The following is a 25,810-nucleotide window of genomic DNA, read 5'->3' on the forward strand; positions in this document are numbered from 1 at the left end:
AACTCCCACACAGCAGAGTGGTGAAGTAAGCGGAGGCAAAACCACAAACTGAACAGTTTTGGAAAAGCACATTAGAGGGAAAACATCATCCCACAAAACCAGCGCTCAGAGACGAACACACCTGAGAGCAAAGTGGACCAACCACAGTTTCCCAGAACAGAAACCTATCACTATCACCACATGGCAGACTCCCAACAACACAGGGCCGATGCTGGAACAGCTTGGGTAATAGTGAAATATGTGTATCTGCTTTCTTGCCAAGAACTACAGTGGATGAGATGACTGACACAACTCTAATCTACGGGCGGCAGTCGGTTAACTCTGCTTAGACTAGAAGCAGGGAAAAAGATAAATCATTCAGAATTTGAAAACTACGAGAAAGAGCACATCTAAGAAACTTGATGTTGAGAGGTCAAGTGAAATCCAACACCCCAGGTGACCTGCTGTTATTGTGTCCACATGCTGTATATATTACCTAAAGACACTGTCCGGACTCCAGTGTGAGTACAGCTGCAGCGCCTCCCCTCACACTGACACCCTTCCGTGATCACATAGAATGCATAAATAACAGATGAGGAGGAAAAACCTAATTAACAATCTGTTCCCCTCAGGGAACAAGAGGGTTTGAAATAGAGTTAGGTGGAAATCACGGAGGTTATTTTGCATCGCATTTTCAATTATCACTGGCAATAGGTGTCCACAGGGCCCGGAGGCGAGTCTCTCAGCAGTGACTTGCTGACTCGCTAAAGAATCATTGTGGGGTTCGTTTCAAGGGTCAGCCGGATGCAAAGATTTTGCAAGACGACAATTTTTGCTGTAGCCGTGTTACAAGGCGGGGAGGCAATAAAGTTGCAGGGGAAGGGATTTAAAGAGTGAAATGCAGTCAGGAGGGTCAACAGTAACCAGGATTATGCGTGAGGAAGAGGGGGGAGTTAGCAGGAATAAGACTGTGAAAAAATTATCTCATCAGTGGAAGGAAATTTGTTATTTTTTTGTTTTCCTCAAGCGCAGAATGTAACATAGATCTCTGGCATCTCTAGATAAGTTGGGTGGGTGCAAGTCTAAACCTTTGGTTCCCATGCTGACCTGGGCAGTGACACTATAACCGATATTCGGCAAAATGAATAAAATCATAAAATGTGCTTTTATTGGTTTATTTGTTAGTTTGTTTTCTGGATGAGCCTCCGTGTAAAACTCGGATACAGTCCAAGGACCTTGAGTCCGTTTCACATGACAATGCACATCTGTTGCCTGCTTGATGCCAAACTCCATTGAGATTTACACCAGATGTGAAAGCAATCAGCTCGAAACAATTGATAAAAATAAAATATTTCAGCTAATTTCACCATAGACAAGTTTTGCTGTGTTTGTGAAACATCCTGTCTCGTGGTAGTTAAAGGCTTGAGGAACCTTTCCTCTGTTTCACAGTTCCAACTTTAAACACCGACAACAACATTCCTCTTTCCTCAAGCATGTTCACATTTGTGCTGGTTCATCTCTCCTGGCAGAGCACTGTTGGTAAACGTCAAAGAGGTGATGAAACCCATCATGCAAGTCATCTTTCAGTTAGGATGTAGAGAATCGCCCAGATGTTGTATCGCCTGTTGTCCATTAAAACACACTACACAAGTGCCAGGTTGGGCAATAATTGGACTGATATTGTGCAGTCTGACCCAGTTAGTAGTTTCAAGCAGACTTCTGCACAGTTTTTATTCAATATGTGCTAGCTCACTAATTGAACAAACTGTCTGTTATTCTGAATACTCAATCCAATAACCTGTGTAGAAATCCAATTAAATACAAACATTTCATAAGGTGATTAAGTCTTAATCAAAATATCCCATAATATTTGCTGCTCATCACAAGAAGAAATGACGCGTCAAATACACAAAGATGAAAATGTTATATACACAATATTAAATACCACTTGATCTTGGACCTGAACAAATTTCCTTGGCTACACCTCCAATCATGTGTTTATACGACCTTTGATCATCTTCTTCCATACACGCATACATGTGTAACAGAAAAGATAAGGTTGACTATAGAGGCAGACAAATGGCCTATTTTTTATGTGTGCAATTAAATCTGCCAGAGAGGAAAAACAACAGCTCCGAAGCGACACGTTCAGACGAGAGGATGACGGCTGACTTTGAAAATATCCCTAAGATCCTCCTGGTGTATAGAAGGAGGGTGGAATATGATTGTGAAAGAGCTGCAGGGAAACACAAACACGAGCCACACACCACGACAACGGTTACATCTGGAGATCTTCTTAACAATCTGCTCAGGGATACAATCACCAGCAACCTCCAAAAGAACATACTGTAAAGACAAAGACGAGGAGGAAAGCACCGTGACTATGAATTCATAAGAGAGCTGGTGCAGTGTCTGCAGTGTCATTGAGCCTGCACTAAATGGTTTGTGTGTCTGAGAGAACACAAACATCCATTATACACGTGTTTATAGCTGATCCACCCTCTACTTCAAATAGATTCGAAAACCTGAACGCACCAACTGCTTCAATACTCAAACGGCTATTAGCTAAAGTGGAGGTCTGGGGCAGATTCACCCAGAATAACCTGTTCGAGGAGAATGGAGATGTGAAAAGAAATACTTAAAAAGAGAAGGAAGGTGTAAATCAGTATGACGTCCTGCATTTTCTGTGGCAAAATAATTAGATTATTGTTCTCATTTATGACCCCCCTACATTTTTGCAGAACATGATTCTTATATACAGATATTAACAGATGGGCCCAAATGATTTTATACATTGGTAGCAACCTTATTTGTTGCAAACAGGCATAAAGACTTCTGGAATTTTTTTTCTTTCATATTCCAAATTCAACAAACAATGGAATGAAGTGGCTGCTGAACATGTAGAAATGAAGATTTTTACTCTTATCATGTGCATGATCTAAACAGGAAATCCTATATATTGTTAGGATAATTAAGGTGTGGGTCACATAAGGACAGAGGTGCTCTAAGCTACATTACACTTCATTGTTTTAAAGCCACAGGAGAGCTCATAGTTTTTCCAACACTATGCTCACATGCATGGGTCTTAACCTGCCTTAAGGCAGACCCTATGGACCGCCTGATGAAATTGGCCTAAGATGGGGCGTGAGGCTGTATAAGCGCCTTGTTGAGGAAATTGTGACTTTTAAAAGGTTGGGGGCAGCGACCAAGGAAAGGCGGATATAAGAGAAAGCCTCGAATAAGAGCATTCGACCGTACCCGGGAAACCACGACTACAACGTTAAATCAAAGTGCAGCAGACCGACAAGTAGCTGCTTATGGAGGTCGACGGTGCAAACACGGTTCCAGCAACAGTGGGCAGAGAGCACAGTGTGCACGGTGATGCAAAGATGGCAGATGTGTGATCAGGGCACTGATGTTTCAAACTATACTAAATGCATTGTACAAAAGAAAGAACGGGTGTGGATGACAATCACAGACACATTTGAGCACACGTCAAAACTGCATGTGAATACAGTGACAATGATGATTTGAAAAACGTCTTTTTAGGACAAACACGTATAGGCCGACTGCTGAGGGTTTTGTCATTGTTGGCAAATCGTGCAGAGGTGCATACTACACACCTCCACCAAAACACATTCCGCAGATTCTCATCATCAAGGATACGGAACACGATTAATTGCAATGAATTAATGTTAAATAAACGACACTGTGAGAACAAAAGTGGTATTCACACAAATACACAGCAGCTGCAGTTTGGAGGGAGCTGTTGGAGCAATTTTCCGCACCACAACAATCCTCTGTGCATAATATTGTCTTATTGATTACAATTTCACAGCACTCACTCTGTGTCTTACATGGCATCATCGCGGCAATAACCCTGCGTCTTCTGCTCCACTGTCAACACACTGTGGTAAGTGAATGTTGTTGTTGTTACTGTTGACACTGGCAAGGAAGTGTTGACTATTGCTGCCGTTTTCAAAATTTGTTTGATGGTTCACTGACTTGGAATAAGGAGAATTCCCACTCCCCACTCTGTCCTTGATCTATGTAACTTTGGTGAGTGGGTTAAAGTGTCAGAATCAGGCCCAGCTAATTCAAGAGTAATGCTGAACTGGAGAGCAGTTAAAAAGATTTAAATACAAGCGTCCAGAGGGCACGATTGCTTAGTAAAACTTGTATAGTGTTGCTCTAGCGAAGTTAGTCCCCACACATCTCCTTGTATAACTCTTTGTCTGTCTGTGTGTGAAAGGTAAAACAGTAGGAGGGAAGAATCCATCGATGACGCGCAGCCCTGATTGATTTGTAATCAATACACGAGAAAGCAGCACTGAGGCGCCCACCCACTGCCACAAATTGAGCAAAATTACACAGGAAATCAAATGAAAGAGACGATTCTCCCTCTGGTATTCAACATCTCTTCTATTGAGCTCAGGAGAGAAATCTTACAAGCATGCTTAAACACGGTAAATGTCCAACACACACTCATCTCTTCTTTCAAATCAGCCTTCTTATAAGAGAGGAGAAGAGAGGAGAAGATGTTTGTTACGTCATGTGGGGACACTAAAATATATTCTGATTTTACTAATGGTTCCAGCTGTCTAACTGTCTCTCTCGATCTTATCAGCTGATACTATTCAATGCAACAACTACTCAAGAACTGAAAGCACTCAACAAGAGAGATAAGCAATATGCTTAAAACTTATCGTCAAAATATAAAAAAACATATCCCCCTCAAACTCCTTAAAGACACGGAGTAAGCAGTCTGGGTATATTCACTGAGAATGTCCTGCTTAGACACTTTCATTGGGCCGAAAGCCAGATGGTAAAAACTCAAGAAAACTGATCTGACGTCGTAGTCGATGCAATCGAATTATCAGAGGGGAATGACAATGAGTAAAGTAAAAGGAAGTAAAAAGCCCCTTTAATTCGACTTTTTTAACTTTCAACCTTGTGAGAGAAAAAAAGAAAGAGAAAAAAGACAGATCTGCATTTTAAAGAAAACTTTGTGTCATGATTTAAAGGAGGAGCTATCCTGGTTTTCAAGAGTTGACATCGGTCTCAGAAAGATATTTATGTCATATTCTGATTCATAACAATCGAATAGATCAGAAAATGTTTTTCATCCAGCCATAAATAAATAAAGTCCAGGCTATTTTCAGTTGGATTTCAACAAAAATATTTCTTAATCAGTCTGTTCATACTGTACCTGATGCAGCTGTAGTGTTTAAAGGTGCTGGCAGCTTTCTGACATTCCAGACAGAGCTGGATTGCACCTGGGTAGTCTTCCTCCTAAGAAACAGAGACGTCAGGTCATTTATTGTTTATATGTTTAAAAAAAAAGCACAGGCTTTACTGTACAGTACCGTATAGACATATACCATACATTAATCAATAAAATTATCCTCTTTAAAAGGGTTTGTACAGCAGATAAGCAAAGATCACACAGTGGCTGTCAGATCCATTCAGTGGGCTACAGCTGACCTTCACAAAAGATCAGCATTTGTCAGAGCATCTAGTGTTTGTGTGGGTTTGGTTTTCCATGTGGAATCCCTCCTGATTTTGAACCTTTCAAGTCAATTATAGACTTATATCTGTAAGTGCTTGTGTGCGTGCGTGCATGTGTACAGAGGGGGTTACAATACCTCAAGCATCTCGCTGAGTCTTACATCTGTTCTTTGCTGTGAGGGGAAGAATGACAAGAAAAAGACGTGAGTGCAGCGTAAAATCCCTAACAGGCCTAAATATTTAAAAACTACAATTACTTCCCTGTGGCTGTATGTCTCTGCCAACCAGTGCAGTTTCAGTCTGCATATTTTATTTCGTACGTTTTTTCATTTATTTAAACCTAAATAATCCAGAGGAAGAGTTGTGATGATGATGGTTGTGAATAACCATTGATCTGTAACATGTTACAGTGTGAATGACATCATATCAACTACAGCTCAGGATAGAGTCTCACAACAGCTCAGTCAGATTCCCAAACAAAAACACTGAGAGGGAAATTAAAAGCTTTCCTCAGGACGATAGTGTACATGCTTTATGTTGCAGGTCAGAAATGACACATGAGCATTAATGAACTGGAACAAAAATATAACTGTGACATTTTCTATAGAAAGGTATGTTAATTAGCTTAAGAAGCTGAGTTTTACACAGTTAACTCAAAGTAGGAAGTAGAGTTTTATCCTGCTCAAACAGTTTTGACTTTCATTAAATACGCACGACACTGGATGCTGGACCAATGTGTGCAGGGCGGGGCAGCCATGTTGCCAGGTAAGGGAGAGCAGGGTAAAGTGGGACTTGTGTCCCACTTTACCCCAGCTACGGGGTAAAGTGGTCCACTTACTTTTTCCACTTTAAATCTACCATAATTAAAATCCTGACAGCTAGATTGACAACCACTAATATCGGACTAGTAACAGAATCATGGGGATTGGTCAATTAAGCACATTTATGATTATTATGATTCATGTGATCTCTAGCTTACCTGCACATTGTTTCTCTGTTCAATTGGCAGGGACAGGGATATTGTTTTTCTCTGCATATTCAAATGCCAGTTCACGGCTCCTAACTGGAGCAAGGCCATGGAACTGGTCAGCTAGTTGTTTCAAGTGTTTGGCTCCTCCTCCATCTCATCTGTGAATATTCTCTTTACCTCAGCTACTGCACCCCATGCTAATGATTTTACTTTCCCTTTCTATTTTTTCTTTATGAATCTTTTGAGGGTTGTCTTATCAATATTTCTATCCCTTCCAGCTTTTCTTAAGGACTTCTTTCCTTGCATGACCTCAGCGGCTGCACTCTCCATCTCTGCGAGGGGTGTTTGGCCCCAGGTTGTCTTCCTGGTGTAGTTTCTTGGCATGATGGCTTTTCTACAATATTTATGACATTAAAAATAAAACATATATAATGTAATATAACACTAAAATATATTTAAGCCTAAACTTAACTTGTGCTTCATGGTGGGGTAAAGTGAGACAGTGTCCCACTTTACCCCACAGCATTTGTCCCACTTTACCCCGAAGCCACAATTTTAGAAAAACAACATCTTTTAGCAATTCAGGCTAATCTTTAGCTAGCATCAATCACATGGTTTTATATGTTGGAAGTTCATCAACATGTATGATATAAGTTTTTCTACCTGAATCAATTTGTTTGACACAACAGTTGATTAAGTTCAAAGCAAGAAAATTTACTTTTACATGCAAAAAAATTTTTTTTGTGAAAAAACATATTTTCCACAGCACCTGCACCAACTTCTCCTTCATGGCAAGGGGGGAATGGGAGGGGCTTGAAAGCATAATAGTCACATGATCACAAATGTGTTCCGTTGCCTAGATACAGGGGGTGTTTCACATCACCCGATGTCCCACATTACCCCGCTCTCCCCTACTAATTTAAACATGGAGGTAATCAATGCAAAATACATGTAATTAGTTATGGGATATATAAGGGGGTGGAGGTTTCCTAAGTTTTTGCGACCAAAAAGCATTTACAGCAATATGCAGTGTCTAACAATGCATGTTGCATCGCAAGTGACTGTGTGATGTGCACATTTTACCAGTGTCTTGATGGTCCTCAGAGACTTGAGCAAGCCTGTCAGCAGTTGTCGTCGTCTCTGATTGGCAAGTAGACCCAGGCTGGCCTCTGTGAATCCTTCCTTCGACACGCTCAGTTGTCTACACACAAGATGGTATAGTACAGAAACAACAAATCATCAACACAGGTTCAGATTGCTAAGATTGCAGTACAGGAAAAATAAAAAAAACCAGTAGAGCTTTGTACTATGTAGGGAATGGTTCTGTATGTCTATAAATGTACCTTTGTCTTTTTACAGCAATCATTTTAGCAATTAACGAAGTGGCAACACCAGAGGAAAACACATGGAGATTTAAACTGGTCACAAATATTGTTGCCATGTCGTCCATCTTTATTTTCTATGGTCACTAACCTAACAATACCAAGTGCAATGATGACAACAAATGTTTTAGTAACACAAAGACACTCTCATAACCCACAAAAAAATAACAAGCCTAATAAAGACAAATAAAATATTTCAAGGGGAGACAAGACATAATCACTTGACAATATACAATGTATGAGGGGAAAGGACAGTTACCTCAGTTGCTGTGTGTGAAATGTGAGCATGCATGTATGAGTATGCAGATGTGATTTCAATGGGCTCTTTGAAGAGCCATTTCTTTCAGTGAATGTAATTAAGCGCCATTACCTCCTTGCGTTAGTGCAAATGACTGCTGCCAGCTGCAGGTTGGACTGTAACGCGGTTACTCTCTCCAGCTCCTGTGAACAAGGACCAGGACACTTTTTTAAATCAAAACACAACATGCTGTGTAAAAACAATGAAACATTTCAAAATCACTTAGATGCAAAAACTGCAGAAAAACTGTATTTACAATATACACTGTTTTGTAATCTACGTAGAACACCTTGATATTGTTACATTGATTCCTTTGCGGACCCATCAGTGAGATATGTTTCTTATAATGCCAACTTCCATTCATATCACCACATGCACCTCCATGTACAGACATGAAGAGCCGTGCTTGCTTTCACACATAGCAACGCAATCTTCTGTGAGATGCGCCTTGCTGTGAGCAATTTATGAAGATAGATGGTTTTCACACACAGATATTATAGATGAGGCTGTTACGGTGTGGAAATGTAATGTCGGCTCAAAAATGTAAATCAGTTCAAGTGAACAACTTTCCAAACAGAAAATCCGACGGAGCCTTTCTTTCTTCAGCACGCTGACGTTTGGAAACGGATCAACGAGCGCTCTGCTCGGCGGATTCGGTTATTAAAGCCACGTCGGTGAACTCTGCAGAGAACAAGCGCGCCCTCGAGCGAAGCAGGACCAAGAGCAAACTACATCGCTGCTTTATTTTTGACTTTCCTCGTTTGCTTTTGCATTTTCTTGATCTGCCAGATGTCATGCCTGAGGTGGGACATTCTGGTTATTCGATCTAGTTTTTTTATGTTGTACCAAATAAAAAAAACGTTCACTGTCAGACAAAACGAGCTTTTACCAACAAACCATGGTCTGAGTAATTTTCAACGGTGATAAACAACAACAACAACAGCCTCAAAGTGGCACTTCTGCTGTTGGTGCCAATTCAATGGTCCCATTCAAACTAATGTGCCCTCGCTGACAGAGAACTTGACAAGGCCTCAGAACAGTTTGCGAGGGTCGTTTCAAGAGACGGGGGTTTTCACTGAGGGGACAAGCACCACGAGTCATACTTTTCTGCTCGGGGGGCGATTGAAACTGCGAACAGAACATTACCCTCACATGACACTGAGTGCAAATAAAGTGGGTTCCCGACGGGACAAAACATTTGAAACGATATTGAGGTTCTGCTCGGGATTATTCACGCTGGCTGGGCTATCTACTTGATGGCTTACAGTGGACATGTCTGTAATCAGAAAAAACATCAGGCTTGGGTCGGATTTGGACACAAAAAAATGTTTACTGTCGGGTTCGGCCTTTTTAGATTTGTTTGGTTTCATAGGGGGACTGTTACAAATCAAAGACGATGCAAACATCAATAAGCAATCATCTGCAAAGTCGCTACATTTGTTAAAGCCAGAGGGCTTCTTGAATAATAAATCATAGATCCTGGCCAGAACAGTTTCTTAATACCTGAGGGTATCACGTTGGACGTGCATTTAAATGTGTCGTCAGTAAATGCTCTTGCTCTCTAAGGAGCAGGACCGATCTGGATCTGAGCTGACTCACCAAGTCCAGCTGAGGAATAATTTAGAGGCTGCGCCCGGGATACTGATTCCCATACTGGGAACAGTGCAGCCATGTCTTTAACTCCTGAAACCATTTACAACCGTAAACCTCCTCTTGCCTCCACCAGTATCGTGATAGGGATAAAAAGTCAAAGATGTGAAATGAACTTATCAGTTAGTGGTACAGGCTGCTTTAATAAGTTAGTAATAGTCAGGAGAGTCAAGACGTGCACCAAAGAGAAAACAAGGTCGAACAGAGATCAGTTTATTTTCTGTGTCTGTAATTTTACTGACCCAACCGCGGGGTTGAGCTGGTTGGGACATGGTGGTCATTGCAATTCCCCAATCCACCCAGCCACTGTGTCAACTCTATATATGTATCATGTTTAAAAGGGTGTTATTTGTTGGATGTATGATACATTTAAGATAGATCAAAGGGTTATTCCTTTTTCAGTGCTCTCTAGTGTGTTTATAATTGTAGACTACAATTGATGGCTCAGGAGGTACAGAGAGTACACAACGACTGTTGACTTGTAAAGCTTTTATTTAAAAAATGATTTATTAAGTAGATAATTAATCCAACATTCAGGTTGCCATGAACCAAATGTGTAGAATATTTAACACATTGGACAGGGTTAAACAAGCAACTCATCTTCCTGTGTTAGATTAACCCAGCATGTGGTAGTGAAACGGAAATTCATCTTTTGACTTCACCCGTCAAACACACACAACTCGTGTTGCACTCTGAATACACATAGACCACTCATTATCAATGCACAAGAAATACTGTGCACAGCAGTTGTGGACTTAGCCCATAAATCATATGGAAATACTGTGCACATTCAATTGGGAGCACAAATCCAGCACACCAAGACAAAGACAACCTGAATACACACACACTCATACGGTCACAAGCAGCTTCAAACAGAGACACGCACACATGCTCAACATGCTGAGAGCTCAGCTTGTAGCCTGAGGCTCCAATTTTGTTGTTAAACCACAGCTCTGTCCTGTCTGTAGGCTACACTTAGCCTGACAGACCACAGAGCAGATACAGTAACTGTGCACAGTGGGGCAGTTGGTCAGTCAGAGTCCGGTGGAAGAAAAGAGGTTAAACAGCAGGAATGAGAGGGATGTGGGATGAAGTAAAGAAACGCTGAGTTCCATTATCGAACAGCAAACAGACATTCACTCACAGGTATTTATGTACTGTACACATACAGAGAAGGTGAACTTACTCACGCACAATTAAACTATACAACCCCACTCCTACAAAGTCCACATGCACAGCTCTAGTGTGGGAAGTGAAGGTCAAGGAGGAGGAGAGGTTCAGTCCCAAAGGAAAATACTTTTCAAAGCTTTTCTATTGAAATTTTGATGAGAGGTCCTTCTAGTGACCTCTCCAGCACATTGAGTATGCACTGGCTCCAACTTCACCCTCCTGCCTACACATCCTAACGATGCTTCAGTTGGGGTTCTGCCCTAGTTGCCTTTAAGGAGTGAGGTGAATGAAGACAGAGTTCGCACTTAGGACGTAAAGGAGCAAGGATGTAGTGCTGGGGGCAGGGGGGGGGGCACAATTCTACAAAAAATGATTACGATTCTCTCTCACAATTTTTCCAGTGTGCATGTTAAATCAAGCATTGACCTGCATAAGGGAAACAAGACCACAATAAGGTTGTGCCTGATCTGTTATTGATGCCTGTGTTGTCGTGTGGCAGATTTTTCCCTTACGTTTTCTTTGCCTTTTTCAAGCTTACAATTATTGTACCTCGCGGTGACATTTAAAGTGATTGTGTTATTACGTTGTGGTGCTGCTACTATAGCAAAGCACTGCTTGCCATGTTTGTGGAATGGGAAGCATTTTTTTGGGAACGAGCACAATGGGGTCAGTTCTCACCATCTTCTGGAGGGTTTTCATAAGGATTAATTTATTAGTTTCTTTTTTCTTTTTTTGTATGAATGTGGATACCCAGCAAATCAAGTCCCCCGGGCTGGGCTGGGCCGAAAACTTAAAAATTATATTTGGGTTCAAGTCAGGTTTGCTGAGCTATCTGCTTAATTTTTTACACTGCACGTGTCTGTAATCGGAGATAACAAGCAATGGCCATGCATTTCAAGGACACAAACTCAGTGCTGCTAACAATAACTGCACTGGACACCAGGCACACTCTGATTTGTCTTTCACTTTCTCCCTTTCACTAGCAGATTTCTGCAACTGTGCATCATGTGGGGTAACACCACGTTGTCATTTGTTGACAGAGAAAGTAGGATGGCTTGTTTGGATGCAGCTGAAGTCCCTTATCAAGATAAGGCAAAATCGTCAATTGAAATCAGATCGCATAGATCAGAATTCACACACATTTACCTGAAGGGTATGAGACTGTAAGCCTTTACACATAGTAACCACCGTGTGACATCTATTTCTTTTCAAATTTCAAATTTCCCCCGATGAAACAGCCTTCAGACCGCCGTGTAATTGGCTGTTATGACCACCAAGGTCAGACAAATTACTAATGTCTCTTAAAGAAGGTAACTGGGGAACGAAAACAATGTCGCCGTGTGTAACTGTGACGAATAAGTGTTTCCAGTTGGATATAATTGAATACCAGTCCAAATCCATTCTTCTGAGTGACCTGGTCAGGGCTAGCCGGTGCTAATGCATTACAAGTTGGTCTCCTACAAGGCAATCTCTTTCTCTCCTGACAAGTCTAACGGCCACTTTGTTCCAAACCATCTCTTTTTAACTGTGGAAATAATAGAGGGCATTTATTTTGAATAGTCTATTACCTGTGTATTGAGCCAGGTTAACACCTTGAACTCACAGAAAGCAACTGTACATGTGTTAACTTAAAACTAAAAATGTCCACGCAGATAAAAATAAACAAGGTAAAAGCAGTTGTAAAATAATAAATCTTAGACTAAATGTAACCCTCCACATGAGAGAAACCAGATCATAGACAAGACACAAGCAGTGGCCATGTGTCGCTAGTGGGTAGACGCAGGTGTGTTGTCTCAGCAGAGCTATGAACCACATCAGACACTTAGCGGGCCCTCACTTCAAGTGCTAACGCATGTGTTCCCCGACGTGTTGTACACAGCACTGAGCACAGGGGGAGAAGTGGCATTGTGCCCGGGGCTTTTTTGTCTCTGCTGCATTTTCTGTCTCAAAATATATGTTTGATAAAATTTCAAAAAGAGGAGATACAGAGACTTGGGAAATAAAAAACACCAGAGAAAATAGCGAGAGAGCGAAAGAAACACCTTAAAAAGAGGAAGGTATAGAGTTGAAAACACAGAGGAGCAAGAGGAGCCTCGGGCTACATCCACACCTTGGTGTCAATAGCTGTAAGAGATTTTAAAAGACTCACATTGTTCCTTCATGTTTGGGTCAAATATGTACATTACTCAGTCGATTTCATGTTTAAAGGATAGAAGATTACCAGGCTGTATATGCTAAATAAATCTGCAAATCAAGGAACAAGCAGACAGTGCATTGTTGGTCTCGTTCAGTCTGTGAGTCTTTCCGAATGATGGGAAATTAAGTGGTAAAACTCTTCCGTCTCATTGTAACATTAATCTGCCCTCTGAACTCGGCAGAGGATGATTGCTCCCACTGTCCTGGGGATTGTTTCCCCAGGACAGTGGGAGCATCAAAGGTGGAATCAAAAATCCTTTTTTATTCACATGAGAGCGAACACTCCTTTGTTCTCGCACAAAGTGCGTACTGCCAGGAGGTGTCTGTGAATCTGCTGGCACCAGAAGGGCTCTTGAGACCTGAGTACATCTCTGCACAGTGAGGAGCAGAGGTATGTCTGCCAAGCTTATATATGATGTGTTGTAAAATGCACCTTTATGACTGTAATAAATGTATAATCGTTTCTAGCTTTCAAATATGTTCTTATTGACATATCTTGAATAAAACTATATCAATGTGATCATATAATATATCAACTAGCAGCTAGATAGCAGTCATTCATTCTACAAATAATCATAACTTACCGTCCTTTTTCCAGATATAATTTGAGTCATCATTTATCAAGCACTTATGTGTTAATAAACATGAATTTTGCAAATATTCAATAATAAAAAATAAACCTAACATTTACAATGTTTCTTTAAGGGAATCCTATCCAAAGAATATATACATATATATTGTTCATGTCTCTGGAGGGAATCGGATGTCTCTGAGATTGACAGTGCCTGGTGGCCTCTGTGCATAGTGAGGCCGGGCTCCAGGAAAAAGAAAAACAGAGCATGTGGAATACCAACCATCTTTGTATCAAGATTGATCTTCCATCTTTTTTTTTTATTTCACACCTATGTGATTAATTGCATAATCCAATCAAATGAGTGTGTGTGCTGTAACGTTAGTGTGTGAAACTCATGAAGATGCACCGCTGTTTCTCCTTTGGTGAATGGTTTAGATAGTTTCCTTCATTGTTCACAGGTTCCCACTGTTTGTTGCTATAATTGTTGTACTTTCATCATGTGTAAGGTTTCTCATTCATACACTTTTCTCAAAGGCATGTGAATTGACCTGGATATGAAACATCTTTAGAACAAAATATAACAATAGAACTAAAGAGATTAAGCTGAGCGCTTTTCTCCTCTCCTGCCGCCATTAGGCGCATGTAGAGGAAACCTGAATGTGGGCTGAGATGTGTGAATGGAAATGCCCCTGAAATCCAATAAAGTCATTTGTAAATTGCAAAGTCACAGTGGAGGGTCATAGAAATAATGATCAAATCACTCTTCATAGACTGACCTTCAGATGCCTGAACAATTGAAGTAATATCACCGCAGTTTCACAACATGGCAAATTTGTTGAAAGCTGCCGGTTGTCTGCCAGGATCAAAGCTTTAATGACTAAATTCAAAATTTGATGCACTCTGCTAAGCTTCAACAGTCGTGAGGTCTGAATGCTAATTCAAATAAATCAAAAGACTTCACTCAATTACAACACACACAACCAATACATTCACATTGGTACACATACATCTTTTATATCCGGCTAGAGATACAAATGCTGGATCCAGCTGATGATGCTAATATAACGCGACAGACACAAAAAAAATTGTGAAAGGCAAAGTACGGATAAACTCCGTAGCCAATTCTCTGGATTTTACCTGGAGGTCATGTCTGAAAACGGCTTGAGTAGGTTCCTTCCCTTTCCATGTGGCCGTGTGTTCAGCAAACTACTTGAATCCCATGTTTTAAACTTTGACCTGACAAGAAAGTTGCTGAATACTTGCTCATATAATATAAAGTTAATTCACTTAATAAAACGCTGGTTCATTTCGGTCCATTGCAGCATCACTTGCTGATCAAAGGATTTTATTGAATTAGTTTGAACATGTTCATGGTGTGAATAATAAAAACCAGATTGCTGCCCCAGTTTCTGACACATGGGGGAGTGAAATTTCTTATTGCCATGGTTACGAAAATTCGACCTCATCTGGTAGTTTTCACCGAAACATTGAGGGCAAACCAGATAACCTGATGTCCAATAATACAATGTAAAGTGCAGAAACGCAAAATCATCCGATGGTGGATTGACTCTGAAAGCTTACCTTGACATAAGAGGGCTGTTTCTCCAGAATGAGATCTGCGACCTTTTTAGAAACCTACAGAGAGGAAGAGAAGGGAGAGCGACAGTTGAGCACGGATGCAGAATATAACAAATTAAAAAAATGCTAGGGTGCAGTTGCATGAAAGTCAAGGTGGAGTTTACATCCCTCTTATCCAGACTTATAAGAAATATGTAGTAAAAATCTGTTTCAAGGTTGCCACTCAAGATTAATGGCATCAATTCAGTAGCAAATGTGAAATCGTTTCACAATCTTTCTTTCTGTTCCTGAGTAACGGCTCTTTGTTGAACACTGTGTGTCACAGGGAAGTTGACCTTTTGCATTGAAAAAGTCATCACTTCCATTCCATCCTTTTAGATGTGTGAAAATGTGAGTTTTGTACAAAAGCGTGTTTTGTAAAGTCACAGTGACCTTGGACCTTTGAGCAGCAAATTCAATTCAAAACCAGTTCATTCTGGAGACGGAGTAAATATTTATGTCAGACGTAATGAAATTCCCTCAAGAGGTTCCTGCTGTGTTACAGTCACAAGAATGGGATAAACATGAGGTCATTGTGACCTTGACCTTTGACCACCAAAGTCTAATATGTTAGTCCTTGAGTCCAAATGAACATTTGCTCCAAATGTGAGGAAATCCCCACAAGGCTGTCCCGAGAGGTTTCACATTCACAACACTGGGACAGGCAGATAGACAACTCATAACAGCTCTGGCCAGGGCCCAGAGACACAAAGAGAGTGAAAGGACATTTTGATGTTCTTCCCAAATGTCAGCCAACAAAAAACTGTTGGACAGTTTAATCTCGCTATTGAGGATCGAGCAAGAACAGCAACCGCTGATTTAACTCTTTAGACAGTGTCTCTCTCTTACTCAGTTTCTTTTCATTTCTTTCTCAACAGCTTTACTCTTGTTTCTGTCTGTTGTTGTTTCCAAAGTTCCCTCCTCTCCTTTCTGTCTTTAGCCAACTAGACTCACAACCGAGGTCAAAGTGTAATTATTTAAAAAGCATACTCATGAAGCACAGTATTAAGCACAGTCATGAGATCAGTCCAACCACTCCAGCTACAAATGCTGCCCACAGCTGCTTTTAGAGGAGAGGGAGAAAGCTGAAGAACAGTTAGGGTCAATGGAGATTGAATGAGCCTCAATGAAGGGCCATTTATAAACAAGGTCGCACCCAAGGTCAACACGTTTCCAAAAGGTTAAATGATTGTGAGCGATTTGTCCGACTGTTTTTTGTGAGTGCATTTTCATCATGTCATCATGTTTTCAGTACTCACTCCTATTAAACCCCTTTTGAGGTGTCCAGAGTCCTCAGTGTTACACATAGATCTGACTAGTAAAATTAAATAAAATCCTAATTTAGGCTCAATAAAGCTAATTTCTGTAACTCCTGTGTTCCATCACTTTCCCAAAAACCTATTTATTTCAATGTCAAAGTCATGAATGAACATTCAAGATCAACCGTTTCATATCTCACGACAAACAAATGAGCTGGTTTGCAATGAGCGGCTCATTATCATGACAAAGGACAAATACTCCAGTTACATCTTTCTCTCTCTGACACAGTGAGCAACCCACTTTCCTTTTCATATTTATTACAGTGCAACTATCCACACCGGCACACACATTCAGCAAGTGCAGTTTTAAGATAAGCACGAGTTTATTCCAAGTTGTGAGGAGGCGTTTATATCTGCTACTATGCAGCAGCCTTGTCTGCCGTAGTAGCAGAATAAGAGCGTGGGATGACATTTTGAAATGTGTTGCGTATGCACGGGAGCCAACTGGAGACCGGAACAGATGGCCAATGCAGCTCAGTTGAAGTTGCTCATTCCACAGGGTGTGAGCACCTGAGTTTCTTCTACAATCCAAACGCGTGAGAAGGATGGTCACAGTGAACAAATATTCAGTACATGGAAGAAGTGAAAGAAATTGAACAAGTGAATGGTGGAGAAACAGAAAGACAATGAGGAGTCGCGTTAAAGAAATTCAAAGACTGACCCACTGAGCCACGTAATGGAAATCCACTGATCTTAGCACAAAACAATAAACTTTTCAAGGAGTGTAAGAGTCTTAGCATAGGATGAAAACCCAGCTAATAGTATTGAAACACTCCAACCTGAGCCGTAAGAACAACGTCACTAGAGCTGTTTTCAGAAATGAACTACAGAAATGTCCAAATCCCGCTGCCGAAAAAACAGGTTCATTTGTTAACAGCACATTAACACTGGATTCGGCCCTTATCTCGGAAAGCTCTCAAATCTTGTCTTTCCGAGTTCTCTACAGGCCCTCTGGAAAATATAAGTAATACGTCCGGAGTTCAGTGCATGTCGGAAAGCAGCTTTGTTCTAAGTTCACCCTCACAAACACAAATAGAGGCAAATTTTTGCAGTAACTGGGTTGCAAACCAAGCACAGTGCATGTTTTATCTAGCAGATGGCCGAGACAAACTGGGACCAAAAAAAAAGGCCCTGGACTTTCTCACCCAGACCACCCAGGTTGGTGAATAATCAAAGTGGCCCAAAGATGCATCTGAGGGCTGCTCAACAAATTTACTTTAAAGGATACTCAAGCGAACCACAGAGCGAAGAGTCCAATGGGAGGAGTCCCGGTGGCCAGTCTGACTATGGCAGATGGAGTCAAACTAGTGGCAGAAAGACAACAAATGCATGTTTTTCTGTATAGGGACATGAAAAATGTGCCATCAAGGAGGGGAAAAGATGAGCAAACATGAGTGGAGTCACAGAAAAGACAGACGCCGACTACCATCAGGAGGAAGACGATAACCAATGCTGACAGAGAAGGAAAATGTTTTTACAGTCTACGTTGCATTCGCTCATTAGCAAAAAAGACTAAAGATACGCTGCATACATTAGGGTTATAATCGATGTATCTGAACAAGAACAAGTTCACTATTTTATGATAGTGTTCACCGAGATGTACGAGGTCATCCCAGCTAAATTAGCTCATGTTAATTGGGGGTTGGAGAAGTCAAATGTATCAAGCAGCTCAAAAAAACAGAGGCTAGTCGTTCTGATTAAAGAACCTCAGGACTGACACAAATTAAAGTCGACAGTAAGTTTCCTGGGTTTACACATAACCCAAAGCAGTAGTGTAATGCACTTGTAAGGACATTTGGTCTGTAATGGAGGAGAACAAAATTCACATGACCAAATGAAAACGAAAAAAATATTTCAAATGTTTGGTGTGGCGGTGTCACATTCTGTCAGATTGGGCACCACCTGGGGCTTTGGGGCAGTCCCCCGTTTCTCAACACACCTCTTTGCACCGGCTTTGAAGCATTTCGTCATAAAAACGAGGTGACTGCTAATGTTTGAATTCACTCACATACACGACCTTAAACTTCGCCCTGCACGGTGGGACGTCGCTCCAGCCTGAGAGGAATTTGGCAGTCGAGCCAGGCTTAGGCAAAGGTTGCGTAAGCGCTGCTAACTTTAAAAAAAAAAAATAATAAAAAAATAAAAAAACTTCATTACTGCTGCAGGAGGGATAGTCGAAGCTTTCAAGTTTCATAAAAAATTGAATATGTTCATCCAGGTTATTAATATCACTTCCCCCGGAATCTCTGCATCCTACGTTCATGCATAGAATGTCAATTGAAGAAGCTTCCTTGATAAAAAAAATACTATGCTCATGTGTTGGTAAATTATTGGTCTCATCTTTTTAAAGGGGATTTAAAGATTTCAAGGTCTTAAGTTAAAAGTATAATTAGAATTCATGGGTTGAATGTTAATGATAGCCGTTGCTTAGCCGTTGCATGAGATACAGATACAGCGGATGAATGCAACCAGAAGTGAAATATACAAGCATGTGTGTTCGTATTGATTAAGGTATCCTAGCATTTGTGTGTTGATATGGGAATTATGGAAACCACACGCAACCAGTCAGTGTCTGAACCCTGACTTTTTTTATTCCGTACGGGCCGAAGACTCAGTGCAAAAAAGGCAATTAGCCCTGAGACGAGCCGGTGCCAGGCGTGTGTCTGAGATGCCAATTAAACTCAGCGGAGAAACAGGAAGGTTGTTCTCTTTCCCTTATATCACAGAAAGTCTGGGCTACCCTACAGCAGATCACTCGAAGCAGGATATTTAATCATCACTTTAATGAATGCAACAGCTCACAAACACACATAAACCTCCACACAGCTGTGAAATAAAGAGGAAAACAAGGGAATAAGTACATGCAGTATATATAGTACAGTACTGCGTTGATCATGTATTCATCCAAAGTATCCACACCTCCGCGAGGACACAGACAGCCACACACACCCCTGCATGGTGCTGCTTTATACCTTATTTAATAGTGTCATGATATCTGGCAGGAGACAGCTTCTTGGTGAGGAAGTGAAAGCACTATTATCGCCTCTTCAAAGGGCTACACTCCGTTTCACAGACGGGGGACTATTTGTAGTGTGAGTGTGTGAAGGTGTCTGCGTGTGTGTGTGTGTGTGCGTGCGTGCGTGCATGTGTGCGTGTGTGCGATTCGGGTTTGTGTTATTGCTCATCTGGAGAGACGGACCTTCCATTAGTAGCCGCAGGAGATTGGCACCAGTTTGGTGACCCACAAAATGTACACAATCATTGTATGTTTACCGCTTTAAGATGTGCTGTATACAAGTATATTTCAAACTTTGTGTTGCTGTGATGAATAAAATAACTGATAGTTGTTCAAATAAACTCAGTCACACAGACTCTGTTATGGTTACAGGGTTGTTCTGCTTATTCACAACAGTTGAGATTTTTCTTAATAAGGTTTAACCAATGAAAAAATGTAATTTTCATTTCATTCCACGTCAGGTTTATGGCTCAATGTTGAGCAATGTAAAATACCCATCTAGCATGTCTTGGGGAAATGGAAGAAATAGTTAGCGTGTCTGTTGAAAATGTGAACTTTGTAAAACAGAAAGCTATTATTCATTAATGTCTCCAGACACAGTCTCCCGCTCCTGGTAATTATTCAGAACCTTTCCAGCTGATGGATGAGATGGCGACACTATTGGACAGAATGTGGAAAAAACAAATCCTATTTTTCTTTTGTTTTGCCTTGGGGGTGTCTGGTATTTCTCCGAATGTTTGCATATGTGTGTATATAAATAAATATATGTACAACTGTTGCATGTGTAATCTCATTGTGTATTGGTAAATAACCCCATGCAAAATGGAATGTATGTGCCTTTTTCATGTGTGATTTCACAAATGATAAAAACCCGAGTCTAGAATCTGTGTCCCACAGTTGTAAGCCTCTGCCAACCAGTGAAGTTGGAAATAATACAATCTCCATTTCTGTTCCAGAGCTCTGGTGTTAATCAACGGACAGAAAACAAAACATTATGATGTCGTGAGTGTGTTTTTGAATTTTGGCCATTGTGATAATGACCTTTGACCATCAAAATCTAATTTGTTCATCTCTGAGTTCAAGTGAACGTTTTCTGACAAACACGTATGAGGAAAATCTCTCAGGGTGGTCCTGAAATATCCCATTCAAACGCCAGCAAACTGTTTTGAGGTCATCGTGACCTTGACCTTTGATCTGCACCAGCTAACCAGCTCCTCATTTAGTCCACGTCAACGTTTCTGAGATATGCCATTCACGAGAATGGAACAGCTGGACGGCCCAACAGACATCTAGAAACATACTTCCTCCGGCCTCCACTGTCGCCAGCACAGATGCACAACAAGAAACCAGAGAAATAAGAGAGTAGAAAGGTAGAAAGGCTTTTAAACAAACGCCTCAGGGCAGTGAGGTAGACAAACAGGTAGACGGTTTGCTCATATTGATTTAAGATTGCCGGTTTGCATTGATAAGCATGCTGAGAAACATGGCTGGGGATTTTCTGCCTGACAGCGTACTGGACCAATTACAATGGCTATTCCCACGATGTGCCTGCAGGCTGGCAGCCAGAGAGAGAAGAAGAGGAAGAGAGAGAGAGAGAGAGAGAGAGAGAGAGAGAGTGAGAGAGAGAGAGAGAGAGAGAGAGAGAGACAGAGAGAGAGACAGAGAGAGAGAGAGAGAGAGACGAAGAGAGGGGATGTGTGAGAGGACGTTTGTGTGCTCTTAGGCTTCACGCAAGTTGTAGGTCTCCTTTTCAACTCAGCGGACAGCTCTGTGGGAAACTGCCAAACATTTAAATGAAGGGATGTGTAGGAAGAGGAGCATTTATAGAAAACGAAGAGGGATTAGAGGAGGTGTGGAGGAGGCAGATGTGGCAAAATACAAATATATATATAAAACTTGAGCTGGGGGAGCGATGGAGACAAGCAGGTAGGTGAAAGTACAGAGGCCTGTCAGGAAGATGGGTAAGTGGGGCAAAATCTGCACTGGACTTTGTGGATTAAGGTGGCAGAGGGGGGGGGGGAAGAGACGGTATCTATAAATAGAAACTGTTGACAGGCTGCCTCTCCAGTTTGAAACAGCGAGAACCTGACTGACCGCAGAATGATGGCCACTGTGGAAATGCTCCTGCTGTGGCCACAGGAAAAGAATCACAGAGAGGAGGATGTTGTCAAAACTCCTCTTCATCACGAACAACATCTCCCAACCCCGGTGTTCTGTTTGGCCAGAGGGCCACGTTCAGGTCGTGACTCAGGAAGACTAAGTGCTCCGCCGAACACCACAGGAGGTCATTCCTTCCTGTGGCCATTCAGCTACAAAATTCCTCCATCTCCATCTGTTTTGTACTGCTGAGCTGCTGATAATTCACTGTTGACCCAAATTTCACTTTTCATTCACTTTACTTTTGCACATTGACCATTACTGTCCATTTTTGTCTGTATTATGATTCCATCTTACTTTTTTGCAAATGTTTATATTGCTCAACAGATTCTGAGGGAGAGGCACACAGACTAAGGAGTGAACCACAAGTTCTCGGGTTAGAGAGAGAATTGCATTGCACACCAGTTGCAGGTACACACACAATAAATGTATGGACACTGCAAATGGCCCTGCACACAAAGAAATAATGCAGCAACGGAGACATACACCAGAGAGATTGCTTATGTTATTATGAGAAGTGTAAAAAAAAAATTTGAAAGACAGGACCAATTAGAATATGGAGGGCCACCACACTCTAGAAAATTAAGGGGAAACACTGCTTTGACATAAGCGATAGGACATTAGCTGAGAGTTGGTTTGTACTTTTTACTTAATTACTTCCTCTTTCCTAATTGAGTGTTGAGCAATTATAGCAAAGTAATTTCTTAGTGTAGATCAGTTAAGTAATTTTGTGATTCTGATTCACTGACGTAACAAGAGTCTGTTTTCAAAGTTCAGGGACAAGGCAAAAACTTCAGCTGCAGGGTGCCGGTCAGGCTCAGTCGCCAAATTGCAAATCAGCACAGAACAATCACGTAGGGCTGTTGATGCTACTGCCGAGCCTCATGTACAATCATCATAGTGCTATGTGCTTGTGGTGGATCAAAGACAGTTGTCAACATACAGGATATTTGGGCTGCCTCGAAAATGGGACGCCCCCTGTTATATTGCTATAAGATAATGAAACGGAGCTTTTATCCAAATGAGAAAGTGCTTTTTCTGTATTATCATCGGAGTTATGTCCATAGCGTAAGCCAGTGTAAGTTTGAGGCTAAATCTCCTTGAGGCTAAATTGTTTTCATCAACTGAGGTTACCACGGTCAAAAACAAACTTTGGATCTTGAGTTTTTTCTATCCAGTTTCGACACTTTCCTCCTGATGAATTACTAATTAGTTATTTTAGCTTTCAAACTAACATGAGTCATTTTACACTTTGGTTGAATTTTGAATTTCAATCACATTACATTGCTCATGAGCAATAAAATACTGCACCTTAAGAAAAACTAGAATACTTCCTGTAATTCTCACACAGTGTCAACACAGCAGCAGAACATGAATGAATTAAATGAAAAGTGTTGCAGATGAAATTATAACAACTTCAATGTCAGCAGATAAATCTCCATGACAACTCCATAAAGATTAAAACAGTGAGACACTGTCTAGTGGACCAAGAATTTGTATCAGTTAACAAATCCTTTTATATCTAAGATCAAAAATAAAGTTTAAATTCAGACAAAACAACTTCTTGATTACATGTGTCATAACTGACGTCAAAGTACACTGTCTGATAACACTGTGTGTGTGGGTGTGTGTGTGTGTTTGTGGGATAGAGAGAGGTACGTACTGCTGCCTGTTGTCTCTTCAGCTTGTCTCGATGCTCCTCCAGCTCCTGCAGGTTCAGCTCAGGTGGGAGCTTCTATAATCACACACACAAAAAAAACACACAAACTTATTTTTTTGTTTATGATGCATCCGCCTACACACATGAAAGCACCTGGGACTTCTGCAGACATACTCACAAATACAGTCTGCAAGACACTCGTACTTGCATGCCTACCACTGAGCATGGTAAAAGCCCCTACTAGGTGTGTGTCAGACAGTACCAAGTTAAAGTGCTTAGGGCCACAGCAGGGGTTTCCTTTATTTTGAGAGCAATTCTTCGACGGCATCTTAACTTTTCTCTTTCTCTTTGCTCAGTTAATACAAAGCTAGATCTTTAGTCACATTAGTCGAGAAGGTGGAGGTTATTATTTAGTAAACAGCAAACAAACTCCGCTCGAAAAAAGAAGATATTACAAATCCACGGCCCAAAGGATGATAGGTAATTACTTTCCCCTTGACTGAGAGTCTCATTTCAGATGGTGTAGCAAAACCAAGATAAATCTAATGAGATTTCACACCCTTCTTCTGTTGAGCGGATGCAATCCATCAATCCGGACGTCAACAGTGTGCATGCGGCTCAGCAGAAGCGTAAGAGGCAGCAGCTCAGGTGAGAAAGAGCTTTAACTCTGCCAGTCAGATGGGGTTCAGAGCACAGGAAGCCACGTTTATTCACATTAGGAATGCAATATTGTCGTTATCAGAATTACTGAAATGTGGTGGGTTTGCAGGAGTCATTAATATTTCTCTGAGGGGCGGGCGTGTTAACCCCGGGGAGTGAGTCATCATTGAACAGGTGAGTGGTGCTCGTTCAGTCAATAACGCAAGTGCTCGCTCGGTTGTACGGCGAATATCTGACCTCCAGTTCGTGCTGCACCATGTCGAAGGAGTCGTTGGAGAAGTAGACCTCCTCAACACTGTTGATGATCTCCTGCTCCGCCTGGGGGTCGATGGCCTGTTCCCTCATCTCCCGCAGCTCCTCCTGAAAGAGGGGGCAACAGAAGAGAATTAAAAAAGGTTCCTCAGGTGTGCACCTTAGAAAGTTCCACACAGGCTGAGACGCAAAGAGAAAATGTGCCAAAACAGAGAATTACATCACTTCCCAGCAAATGAAAACAACAAACAAAAATACATAAAAACAGAGAAAGAGAGATAACGTAGAAAAAAGGATGTGGGGGAAAGAACAATAACAAAGAGAGTACCCAGGGGGTACAGAGCAGTTTAAGAGCAAAGGAGAGCGGGAAGGTGCAGTGGGAAAGAAGTGAAGGAGAAAGCATTAATCGTGGGGGTTTGGGGAGAAGATTGCAGCTCGTTTCATGGGAGATAACACGCAGCTTTCAGAGAAAAGAAAAAAAAAGGAATGACCAAAATAATTCCAACCGGGATTCCCCCTTCAAAGCTTCTCTGAGAAAAATTACAGCCTCATTGATTAACATGCTGTGCATCCATCAAGCTTTTCTGCTGGAATGAGTCTTTTAGATAAAAGGTTATAAATCCACATCCCCTCCTGGCTGCATTAATGAGCGCAGCTATACAGTCACAGGTGATTAAGAAAGTGTTGACTGTGTTAGAAGCATACAACAAGGAGCAGCTGCTGAACACCAAGTTCAAGTAGAGCAAGGTTAAAGCTGCATATAGGGCAGTAAATCTACCCTCCCACATTATATTTAAGTGTGATATTTATATTATATGTCAACGATTCCTCAATGTTAAAATTGCATCATTTTTCGATGTAACCCTGTGCCTGGCAGTGATGACCATAGACTGTGATAATAAATGGATGTAGACTTCAGGCCTGTAAAGTGAAGCCAATGACAAAGTGCCTGAAGCCTATGTTCTCTAAAATGAACAGTAGAGGGCGTCTCTGCTGGTTGCAAAACTATTTCAATGCGTTATGATATTAATTTCATAAATGATGGTCCCATTTGTAGAATAGATGACGAAGCACGGTGTTCATAGGTACAGTGATACCGTGTGATTGATGGCTACAGCCAATGGGTGCAGGTCGATGTGCAATGTCCTCGATCTCTCAGGCTTCATCGCACCACTCCTTGAAATATGGTTTCTTCTGGTTTCAAAAACACCAAGGTGACGCAGACCAAAAGGCCAAACTCAAGGCTTCAGTTCAGTTTACAAACCAATGGCTGACGTCAAGGTGAGAGCCACTTGGTGATGACACAAAATGATGATTCATAAGTAAGTATCTCACTCTATAGCTCTTTATAGTCTCGAGTCATTCTAGCAGCTCTCTGAGGTTGTACTTGAACTAAACATCA

At 41.3% G+C, this 25,810-nt stretch overlaps 1 protein-coding gene across 1 annotated transcript in view; it reads right to left on the reverse strand.

Annotated features, from left to right (window-relative positions):
* The window catches only part of vps50 (VPS50 EARP/GARPII complex subunit), a 98,193-nt gene that overhangs the window by 63,891 nt on the left and 8,492 nt on the right, over positions 1–25,810 (reverse strand). The window contains exons 3-9 of the mRNA XM_053446939.1: positions 24,394–24,516; positions 23,500–23,571; positions 15,309–15,362; positions 8,210–8,280; positions 7,541–7,658; positions 5,625–5,660; positions 5,189–5,271 (exon numbers count right to left, since the gene is read on the reverse strand). Coding sequence (XP_053302914.1) covers positions 5,189–5,271; positions 5,625–5,660; positions 7,541–7,658; positions 8,210–8,280; positions 15,309–15,362; positions 23,500–23,571; positions 24,394–24,516 — 557 coding nt within the window. The remainder of the gene's footprint in view (positions 1–5,188; positions 5,272–5,624; positions 5,661–7,540; positions 7,659–8,209; positions 8,281–15,308; positions 15,363–23,499; positions 23,572–24,393; positions 24,517–25,810) is intronic.

Source organism: Pleuronectes platessa, chromosome 18 (assembly GCF_947347685.1).
Source record: "Pleuronectes platessa chromosome 18, fPlePla1.1, whole genome shotgun sequence".
NCBI lineage: Eukaryota > Metazoa > Chordata > Actinopteri > Pleuronectiformes > Pleuronectidae > Pleuronectes > Pleuronectes platessa.